At 41.0% G+C, this 12,221-nt stretch overlaps 1 protein-coding gene across 1 annotated transcript in view; it reads left to right on the top strand.

Moving 5' to 3' along the window:
• The window catches only part of LOC134462923 (oocyte zinc finger protein XlCOF6-like), a 14,342-nt gene extending 2,483 nt beyond the window's left edge, over positions 1–11,859 (top strand). Inside the window, exons 3-6 of the mRNA XM_063216196.1 lie at positions 650–921; positions 4,563–4,630; positions 5,393–5,583; positions 9,790–11,859. Of these exons, the coding sequence (XP_063072266.1) occupies positions 650–921; positions 4,563–4,630; positions 5,393–5,583; positions 9,790–11,369 (2,111 nt within the window). The 3' untranslated portion in view covers positions 11,370–11,859. The remainder of the gene's footprint in view (positions 1–649; positions 922–4,562; positions 4,631–5,392; positions 5,584–9,789) is intronic.
• The last annotated feature ends 362 nt before the right edge of the window (positions 11,860–12,221 follow it).

Raw genomic sequence — 12,221 nt, 5'->3', positions numbered from 1 at the left:
TTTTGTTCAGAATTTCAGCTATTCACCTTTCACTACTCTTACACACATCAAAGAGCCTTAACACGTGAAGACTTCTTCTTTGAGGAGTGCATGTTCTCTGTTTATGTCAACAGTCTGTGATGAGTGTAGATCACGCTTGGTATACACACAGCTTAATGCATCTCCTCTCCTCTTGTCAGCAGTCTGTGATGAGTGTGGGTGGCGCTTGGTATACACCAGTGTTTCTCAAAGTGGGCCGTAAGCTCCCCTGGGGGTGCACGGAGGCATCACAGGGGGGGCGTGTGACATCTGATTTCCTGTCTCGCCAATAAGCCAATACGTTTAAGCATTATATACATAATTATAAACATTTTATTATTAATTGTCATATAGGAAATGAACACACATCTGAATTCCACTGCAGTCCCTCATTGTTTTATCTCACCAGTCACCTTTGGGGGGGGGGGGGGGGGGGGTTGGGGGGTGATGAGATGACCCTCCCAAGGGGGAATGATGGGAAAAGATTGAGAACCACTGGTATACACACAGCTTGATGCATCTCCTCTCCTCTCGTCTGTAGACTGTATGACACAGCTTGATGCATCTCCTCTCCTCTTGTCAGCAGTCTGTCTGACACAGCTTGATGCATCTTCTTTATTCTTGTCTTCAGTCTGTGAGGATTGTGAAGATTTCTTCATTGAGGAGTGCTGGATCCACGGCCCCCCCATCTTCATCCCTGACACCTTGGCACCAGTGGGGGTCCCAGACCGAGCCAGACTCACCCTGCCCCCTGGATTGGAGGTCAACAAGTCCCACATCCCCAACGCAGGACTGGGAGTCTTCAACCGGGGCCAGGAGATAGCCAGAGGAACTCACTTTGGACCCTACGAGGGACAAGTCATGGACAAGGAGCAGGCCATAGAGAGCGGATACTCATGGGTGGTGAGAGAGAGACACACACACACACACACACACACACACACACACACACACACACACACACACACACACACACACACACACACACACACACCACACACACACACACACACACATACACACACACACACACACACACACACACACACACACACACACACACACTTATCATAGAGAGCGGATACTCATGGATGGTGTCACACACACACACACACACACACACACACACACACTTATCATAGAGAGAGGATACTCCTGGGTGGTGAGACACACACACAAACACACAACTTAGAGAGTGGATACTCCTGGGTGTTGAGACACGCGCACATACACACACAACACCTAGAGAGTGAATACTTGTCAGACAGACAGACAGATAGATAGACAGACAGACACACACACACACACACACACACACTAGACTGAGAGATGAAATGAGATGGGATAGACATTAGGCATTATGTACAATACAGTGTTTACATGGGATAATCTGCCAAACATTAGGCAGTATGTACAATACAGTATGTTTACAGATTATCGGGGTATTTTCATGAACGTACACAAAATGTGCTTTAGATGGTGTCCAGCATGTGTGGTGGTAACCAAGTGAGTTTTACAATAAAAAGTGTCTGATCTGTCAAGTCAAGCATGGTAGTGGGACTGGCATGGTTTGGGGCTGCATGAATGCCATCAACAGTAGGAAGCTGAATTACACCTAAAGAAGCATGCATGTCAAGAACATGCACTGGAAATTGTAAAATGTCAGTCCTGTATATGTCTATGTCCTGGCATGGTATAGAGAGAAAACATAATTTCATTTTCCTTGTATGACTTGTAGCTATGAAGAAAGTGACAATAAAAGCTGACTTGACTTGACTTGACTTGACTTGAACTACTGAAGCAGATCATGAAAGTCTTCATTCAAATCTCACACCCATCTATTAGCCAGGTGAGGACTCAAAATGTATAAGGTCAGTGTAAGGCAAGGATGAAGCGCACACCAATTACCTCCCTTTTAATCCCTTTTAATTTTGTGACGCCAACACAGCCCCTTCTCAGGATTTTAACCTGGGGTGTACTCACTTTTGTGCATACTCGTTAAACGTTAATGGATGTATGTTGATTTTATGTGAGTTTGAGTGGTTATATGTAAGGGTCGACCGATATATCGGGCCGATATTTGCGTTTATTAAGTGTATCGGTATCGGCCGATACGCATGCGGTTTTGGCCGATACGCCCACCCCGAGATTTTGACTACAGACGGGCAGCTCTGTGTTGCTGGCAGACCCGCAATGCACGCAGCTGCGTCACCCCTCCACCACTCATGGAGTAAAGTAAACAGCCTTGCAGGCTGCCACAAAGTTTTAGACTTTCAGATGCATCCTATTTTAATATGGACACTGAATGACATGGCATGTGCATGTAATAGGCCTAAAGGGAGAATGTTTCAGCTCCATCCATTTTCTGTACTGATTTTAATTCCCTGGTTCATTATTCAGTCAATAATCACCACCTTTTGCCATCTTTTACCGTTGTAACTGAGTGTCTACCGGCATATGTTTCAGTGTCTAATTTCCACAGCCTTTCAAAACGCGCATTTCATACCGTCATTCATTTATCAACTTCAATCTGTTTTAGCGACATCTAATAGGTAGCAAACATCACTTGCAAACTGGCTAAATTAAAATATTGTAAAACATTTCTGTAGCATTCAACTCACCAGCATGCAGACTGCATAATGCAGCCATCTCATTGAGCAACCAACCAGCTCTTCCAACGAGGGTAAACTACTGTCAACTAGTTCTACTGCCATAACTCTTACCTAGCGTTGTAATGAGTGCCTTCCAACATGTTTCAGTGTTAATTTCCACCGCGTTTCAAAACACGCATTTCGTAGCGTCATTCATTTATCAACTTCCATCTGTTTAGCGATCTCTAATGAGTAACAAACATAACTTGCAAACTGGCTATTTCAATTCATAGAAGTGTATTTGGTTAGAAATAATGTGTAAAACAGTTCTGTAACATTTAACAGATCAGGTCACCGGCATGCTGCCACTTCCCAGTTCAGCAACAAGTGAATGTTCCAATCTGAGTCAAATAGAGGGGTGTCCGCCGTACAGGGGTGTTTTTACTGGTGGGATTCTTTGCAATGTATTTTATAATATGAAAATAAGGAAATGGTTTTACTTGTCTATGTGTTTTGTTTGCATTTCTTTGGTTTGTTATTTTGGGCTTTTGTTTGTTATATAGTTGATTTGATTTATTTTGTGAAAGGCCCTAGTAAATCAAGTACACCTATACAGGTGAAAAAATAGGCATAAATATCCATAATAATCTTGGTCATCCCCAACATTTTTCAAATTTACTGTCAAGTTCTATGCTATTGTACCACTGTCAAGCCACAGTCCTTTGAATTTTTAATGCCTTAGGGACTGTTCGTTATTTATTTTTGGGGTCGCCGGAAGATGTCCACCTTTTTATCGTCAAATTTTGCATGACCCTCCCCTAACGAGCTTCAAAACTTTGATGACCCTCCCCGCGACGCCGTCAAAAAAAATGCATGACCCTCCCCTATGGAGAAGTAGTAAATAGCCCTATTCTACCTTATTTTTTATTTTTTTGACAAACGTTGATTGGCCAACGCTGCTGCTAGCTTACTGAATGTTATTGTAGGCGCCCTCTTGAAAACTATAGTAGTCTACTTCACGAACGCGGGGGCATTTCATACATTTATAATTTGATTTAGCTTATGATAACTTATGATAGCTCTTCGACACAACAGAACACAACGGGGTATGAATCTGTGATCAATTTTAGCTAAATGGAGAAGCGTTTCTGAGGCTATGTTACATCAAAGCATACAAACAAGGTAGGAATGCTTTTTTCTAATAAATGTGCCAAACGTTTTTGGATGACCCTCCCCTAGCCAGCTTAAAAGAAATTGATGACCCTCCCCTCAGCAATGAAAAAAATGACGTGACCCTCCCCTATTTTCTTCCGGTGACCCCGAAAATAAATAACGAACAGTCCCTTATACCTTTTTAGGTGGCTATAATACAGTATAGGTTACAGATGCTTGAAAAACTAGGTGCTCAGTGTGCTTTGTACATGACCGTTATTTTCCTATTATTCATGTTATGGTGTGATGAAAAGGTGATGGGATAGGATTTTTTTTTTTTTAATGATACAGTACTGATTTTTGTTATTTTTAACACTTTTTTTAACAATATCGGCATCGGCCGTATCGGGTATCTGCCAAGGGTGATGGAAAAAATATCGGTATCGCATCGGCCATTAAAAAACCTGTATCGGTCGACCCCTAGTTATATGTTGTGAACAGGTTACTTATCAACATGTCGAAGTGAAATGTCTTTGATGTTGTCTTATGAAAGTACTTACAAATCTGCAAAAATGTGAGGGGTGTACTCACTTCTGTGACATACTGTATGTATAAAAAGGCAAACACCTCACAAAATGTGGTTTGTGTGTGTGTGTGGATGTGGTTTTTGTGTGTGTGTGTGTGTGTGTGTGTGTGTGTGTGTGTGTGTGTGTGTGTGTGTGTGTGTGTGTGTGTGTGTGTGTGTGCCTGTGTGTGTGTGTGTGTGTGTGTGTGTGTGTGTGTGTGTGACTGTTGCCACAGATTTACAAGAGCCGCCATACAGATGAGTACGTAGATGCGAAGAAGGAAACTCATTCCAATTGGATGAGGTGAGACCCAATTTCATCACTTTGGAGTTCATCAGTTCTTTGGAGTTACACAACAATGCTGACTGTGTAGGATTTGTATTACAGTAATTGTTGTATTAATTCTTTATGAACATTTAATTAAGCGGTTAAACACAATCTCAGCAATTGTATGTTGCTATTAGGGCTGTAACGATACACTCAACTCACGATTCGATTCGTATCATGATTTTAGACCTACGGTTCGATACACCCACGAATTTCACATTTGCAGAGGTTATAAAATAAAATTATGAATAAAACTATGACAGATTGTAGGTAGAACAGGTTACACGAGGCTACAAATAATTTTAAAAAGTTTAAATATAATAATGATGATGATTTGAAGCTTAGAAGTACTATCACTTCCTATCATGTGGTAGTTTTCCGGACTGATGGGTGTCAAAACTTTGAAAGGGTGTATCACGATACTGCCTCCTTGTATCACGATACAGTATCGTGACTCTGTGTATCACGATTTCTCGGTTCGATACAATATCCTTACAGCCCTAGTTGCTATTCATGATGTATTAAGGCATAAATGGCAGCTAAATAGGCATGTGTTTGAGTGTGTGTGTGAGAGAGTATTAGTAACACTGCATTGTTTTTTTTAAAACAGTTTTTTCTAGTTTTCATGTTAATTCAGTAAGCTGTAGGAAACATATTGTTAAACAATGGTCACACGTATTTTGTCATGTGTACTGTGATTGGCTGGTATGTGAGCTGTGGTTGGTTGTTTTCTGGCAGGTATGTGAATTGCGCTCGTAACGGTGAGGAGCAGAATCTGGTGGCGTTTCAGTACAGAGGAGGGATTGTGTATCGCTGCTGTCGGCCTGTTGTCCCTGGAGAAGAACTGCTGGTCTGGTATGGAGACGACTACGCCAAAGAGCTGGGCATCACATTCGACTACCTCTGGGATGTCAAGAGCAGCGCTAAAGGTAGGTCACTATCAACCAATCACGTGATAAAGAACATTGAAGATTAGCCAATCACATGCTGTATCATATTTGACTACCTCTGAGAGGTCAAGAGCAGGGCCAGAGGTAGGTCACTATCAATGAGTCACGATCTCTGGACGGTCACCCTTTCATGCAGATGGATTCGCTGACAATCCGACTCACTGTTTGCTGAAAAAGCTCAACTACTAGATGACCACATTGCTAGATTAGTAAACTGCAGTATGTGACATGCCAACATTGGCATGAGATTAATAAACTAAACTACAAACCCCAACTCCGGTGAAGTTGGGACGTTTGGTAAACAGTGAATAAAATCAAATTGCTATCATTTTCAAAACATTCAATCTATTCATTAGATGGAGAATAGTGAAAAGACAACATATTAAGTGTTAAAACCGGGAAAAAATATTGTTTTGGGGAACATATGTACTCATTTCTAATTTGATAAATCCAACGCGTCTCAAAAGAGTTGGGACGGGGACAATAAATGGCAGCAAATGTCGAGGAAGACTAAAAACAAAACAAAAGACAACACTTAACAGTTAAATACATTAACCGATGAGATGATTTTATATAAAAAACAGTGTTAATTCCTATCTTGGACATGAATTCACCAGCTTAAATGGTGGGTGTATTCCTTGTCATGTTTTGAAATGTTTTCCTTTCTGTAGTGCTTACAGTGTGACAGGTCTTGACCAAAAGCCCACCATTTTATCACCTGCTGGTCCTTATGATGGAGCCAAACTGTTAAAACATAGTAGAGAATGCAATATTACCTTACTATGTGGCAGTAATCGAAGATCTCCCTCCAAAATATAATGCATGAGTGGCTTTTCATTCTGTTTAAAACCCATTTATACCATTCAGCACTGTATTTAACCAGGGTTCCCGCGGGTTATTAAAAATATTAAAAAGGCATTGAATTTAGTTATCCAGCATTAAGAGCATTAATAGCATTGAATTAGCTGTTAAAAGTCTGGAATTTTTTTCACTGCGGCATTAAATTTTCAAAAAACATTTCAGTGTGCAACCTAAAGGACGAAGTTTTTTTTTTCATAATGAAGATGACGCACAGAACGTCAATACCCATGATTCGTTGTAGAACGCTACTGTAAACACAAATCTAGAGTGCAGCGGCGTCATTTTTTGATGAGGTGAGGTGAAGAATGGGAAAGTGCCGGTTTAACCCCAAGTGGCTGCAGGATCCAAAATACTTTTGGGTAAAATCTGTGCCGAATGACCGCGAGGCGTGCTGCACACTATGCAAGAAAACGTTTACGCTGGGCTTTTTTCATAATGAAGATGACGCACAGAACGTCCATTCGTTGCACTGTAAACACGTGCACAAACCTTGAGTGCTGCAGCGACAACGGGAAGTGTAGCATTAACAATTATCTATCCTCGATGTAGCGCACAAGTATTTTCTCCACTAACCAGCAAAGTTTTATTTTGCCGTCCAAGCACCAGTTGAACTCGAGAAGCAGGTTGTGATCAAAGCCACCCCCCCTTTATATTTATTTCATTGTGTTCATGCAAACAGTGGAGAACTGACGTTGTGGAATGTTACCGGTTTTCTTGGGGTATTCTTTTTAAGGCTATTGAACGTTGTGAAGCAAACTTAAGGAGCAATCAGAAATCCACCGCTGTCATTTGTAGCCATTTCAATTTCATGACAAAGCTGTGTTACAAACGCAATTAGGCTACTTGGCGAGACAGCCTATCGATTGGTCGCAACTAGTAGATGTATCACCAACGACCACCGACATTAATTAACACACTCTTGCCTAAAAGCGTTAGCAGAAAACAAGGCGACGTCATGCAACATTTAGCCTCTTTTTAAAATCTTGCATTGAATTTTTGAGGTGGCCAATAATAACCACAGACGCGTAACCGCGGTTAAATCACACACTGGTTAGGCTACAGTGCACTCCACACACCAACGCGTGGGCACGCTATACCTGTTGGTAGCAAACTTGACTCGTATCAAATCCCGTCTCTGAGCTATTTCCCCTTGCTGTTCGGAAAAAAAGACGACTACTTAGTTGATCTTGTTTTAATCGATGCGCTGCTAAACCAGGAGACCTGACCCATCTATGAATAGGGGGGCTCACGGCGCATTTCCTTACTGAATCATGCTCAGATAATGCATACTTCCCAGAATTGCGCAAGGTGAAAAATTGTAAACAAGCATGGACGCATGCATGGTCTTATCGGATAATCATTATTGTGGCCATTCGACTATGGCAGTGCTATTCTCAAATACCTGTAAAACACTACATTAAGGGGGATCATTACTTGCACAACTAGCCCTATGACCAATAACTTGTTGACTCAAAAAATGAGTGGGTTATTGTCAGTTTAACGCTCAAATTGTAAATGGTACATTTAAATGTAGGCAATATGCTTTTTGAACGTCATTATAATGGAGTGAAGAAAAACGATCAGGCCTAATTATTAGGCCCAACAACAATAATAATGGTCTACTCCAATTTAGTCTGATAGGTTTACATTATATTGGCTAATACATGTTGAAAGACAGATAGGCCTACTGTATGAATATAGGTTACAGTACATGTGCAAATTATGATTAGGCCTATGATTGGTCTACTTCATCCTAGAAAATGTCAATAGCCTATAAAAAACAGCAAATGTTCCAATTCTTTCTGTGTTTGGCTGATCGGTGATCATCACAGCAAGTCGGTAATCTGCAATTAACAAATAAATAGTGCTTTTGAAGCAGCTTTTGAATTCAATTCTGGGGTTTGTTTAAGTAAATAAATCTGAGATGCTACAATGCAACTTTGCATGTGTTTTAATTGTATTTTCCATAAATGTACATTCTTGTGCCAAACAGAGAGGTAATCTCTTAAGAAGTAATGAGGTTTGAATTTGATACGCGCTTTCTTAATTGAATTTCGTTCAATATTATTGAAATAATGGGTGCGATAAAAGTATTAAATTTTATGTGAACATGCATTAAAAAAGGTCTTAAAAGCATTGAATTTAGGTTTAACAATCCTGGGGGAACCCTGTTAACTCTACAGGTGAGTGAGAACATCTTAACCAATGCACTACTGCACCCGCATGTCATCATGGAGGCTGACTTTTGAAGCTAGCACTAACACAAGTTGGATGGTCCATTTTCACTGTAGCACAGGATGTGCAATGCTCTATTATTGTCAAAAAGAATGGACTTCTACAACTTCTGCTGACTTCTGTAAGCAAAGGACAGTTTCCCATGTCTTCTGGGTCTATTTCAAGTGAGCTCAAGTGCTTAGGAGAATGTTACACCCCTGTATCATTTGCACGCATTAAGCATTCTTAATATGGTCAATTTTCAATAGCTCTAATTCCTGGAGTGCTAGAGTGAGACTACAGCCAATATATATTTCATGATGTCATGAACCTATACAATGATTTTAATAACAAAATATGTCTTAATTCTCAATTGTGGTAAATCAAAGGGAATTCAAAAATGTATGTAATGACTATGATAATTATTCCCTTTGCATCTTTCATTCTGAGTGACTCAGCCTCTCTGTGATGATCTTATACCTGGACACCTATATTGTCCGTCAGTACAATTCATTTTGAAATGTTCTTCTTTGGTGTTTTATCTTATTTGGATGTTTACTAAATTTCATTGATCCCCGTCCCAACTCTTTTGAGACGTGTTGGATTTATCAAATTAGAAATGAGTACATATGTTCCCCAAAACAATATTTTTTCTCGGTTTTAACACTTAATATGTTGTCTTTCCACTATTCTCCATCTAATGAATAGATTGAATGCTTTGAAAATGATAGCATTTTGATTTTATTCACTGTTTACCAAACGTCCCAACTTCACCGGAGTTGGGGTTTGTACATAGTAACAACATTGTCATGAGCATTAACCGGTTAAAACACGGCCATTACCATTTTGGTGATTAAAAACTAACAAGTTTATCTGCTCTGCATAAAAAGTTAAACATACAGTCACATAACTTGACAACGTATTTATTTTACAGGGACATGGACTTTAAAAAATATTTGTATGTGTATGATGTCCATAATTGGCTTCAGTATTTTACAGTGGCTTTGTTTGTTATAAAGCAACACAAATTAAAATGTGATTATTGTTTAAAAGTTTCTGGGATATTAATTTGAGTCTTAATAAGTCTTTGTCTTTCTGTTTGCTCTCCAGAAGTATCTGTGGCGTCTCAGGTGTTCTCCTGTTCTCTCTGTCCGTTCTCCTACACTGCTCAAATCTACCTGCACAAGCACATCAAGAGAAGTCACCCAGACGACTATGTGCGACTGCTGAGGTCTGAAGAGATCAGATCAGAGACTTTCATACCGTCCGGAGGCAGAAACCAACACACACAGCAAACCACAACTGCGGCGTCCAGACCAGTCACACAGCCGTCTTCAGAACAGCAAGGAGCACATGAGCAGAGACGACAGCAGAACACCCAAGCAAGGGAGAAGAAACACCACTGCACTCAGTGTGGCAAGAGTTTCACTCAACAGGGATCTTTAAAAGTACACCACCTCACTCACACAGGAGAGAGGCCTTATCACTGCACTCAGTGTGGCAAGAGTTTTATTCAAGCGTCAGATTTAAAAGTACACCAGCAGACTCACACAGGAGAGAGGCCGTATCACTGCACTCAGTGTGGCAAGAGTTTCACTCAACAGGGATCTTTAAAAGCACACCAGCGCACTCACACAGGGGAGAGGCCGTATCACTGCAGTCAGTGTGGCAAGAGTTTTATTCAAGCGTCAGATTTAAAAGTACACCAGCGCACTCACACAGGAGAGAGGCCGTATCACTGCACTCAGTGTGGCAAGAGTTTCACTTCAGTGGGACATTTAAAAACACACCAGCGCACTCACACAGGAGAGAGGCTGCATCACTGCATTCAGTGTGGCAAGAGTTGCACTACAGGGAAAGATTTAAAAACACACCACCTCACTCACACAGGAGAGAGGCCGTATCACTGCACTCAGTGTGGCAAGAGTTTCACTACAGTGGGACATTTAAAAACACACCAGCGCACTCACACACATGAGCAGAGACGACAGCAGAACACCCAAGCAAGGGAGAAGAAACACCACTGCATTCAGTGTGGCAAGAGTTTCACTACAGGGGGATGTTTAAAAGTACACCAGCGCACTCACACAGGAGAGAGGCCGTATCACTGCACTCAGTGTGGCAAGAGTTTCACTCAACAGGGATCTTTAAAAGCACACCAGCGCACTCACACAGGGGAGAGGCCGTATCACTGCAGTCAGTGTGGCAAGAGTTTTATTCAAGCGTCAGATTTAAAAGTACACCAGCGCACTCACACAGGAGAGAGGCCGTATCACTGCAGTCAGTGTGGCAAGAGTTTTATTCAAGCGTCCTATTTAAAAGTACACCAGCGGACTCACACAGGAGAGAGGCCGTATCACTGCACTCAGTGTGGCAAGAGTTTCACTCAACAGGGATCTTTAAAAGCACACCAGCGCACTCACACAGGAGAGAGGCCGTATCACTGCAGTCAGTGTGGCAAGAGTTTTATTCAAGCGTCAGATTTAAAAGTACACCAGCGGACTCACACAGGAGAGAGGCCGTATCACTGTAGTCAGTGCGGCAAGAGTTTCACTACAGTGGGACATTTAAAAACACACCAGCGCACTCACACAGGAGAGAGGCTGCATCACTGCATTCAGTGTGGCAAGACTTTCACTTGGTCTGGTCATCTAAAGACACACAAGTGCTCTCACAGTAAAGAGCCCTAATCACTCTGCTGCTGAATAAAGACCTTGATGTTGCTTCCACCAGAGCAGGAATGCCAATAAACAAGACTGTCATTGAAATATTCACCAACACAGAACACATTTTTAACTGACCATTTTAACTGACTTTGGTAACTGGCTCTTTTGTTGAGCGTTTAATAGATGTTTATTAATATTGTGATTTGATGTATGTGAGAGTGTGTCAGAGTAATTGATTTGTAATATTATGATTTGATGTATGTGTGAGTTTAAGAGTAATTGTGAAGAATGTGTTTAAGTTTTTACTTGGTGATGGTGTAAAAATGGTCTAATTGAAAACCACAATAGTCAACAGTTAACACCAAATAAGAGTAAAGATGGCTTACTTAATTACACACACTAAATGAAAAGTGAATTTGACTTGTAAAGTAGATTTTGTCACATTGGTGACTTAAATATCTATTTGTGTAAGTGAATAGACCAAATAGAATTGAATAAAACGTGGAGTAGTGTATGAAGTGCTTTGATTGTAGCTCATTTCTGCTGTTTAAGGCGTATCACAAACTTCCTTTCTGTGTTATAAGCTCATTTCTGCTGTTTTAGGCTGTATACTTCCTTTGTGTGTTATTGCTGTTGCACGGCTCATCCTATTATCACCCTGCCCACATAGTTCATCCTTTAGCTACCTGTGATATAATAACGTGACAGGATGTACAGAATGAGATGCTAATGTTGTTTTCATGTAGTAGTGCCCATAATGTTCTACCTCTATGAGTGTGCCCCAAAGAAGGGAAGTCAGCAGTAGCTTACCCACACGAAGCAGCTAGCTAGCTGCCATAGCTCCATGCAAAGCAACCCAAGCCACTGGTAGCTTCA

The sequence above is a fragment of the Engraulis encrasicolus genome, chromosome 14, assembly GCF_034702125.1.
Source record: "Engraulis encrasicolus isolate BLACKSEA-1 chromosome 14, IST_EnEncr_1.0, whole genome shotgun sequence".
Lineage (NCBI taxonomy): Eukaryota > Metazoa > Chordata > Actinopteri > Clupeiformes > Engraulidae > Engraulis > Engraulis encrasicolus.
This window is presented reverse-complemented; position numbering and strand designations above follow the sequence as displayed.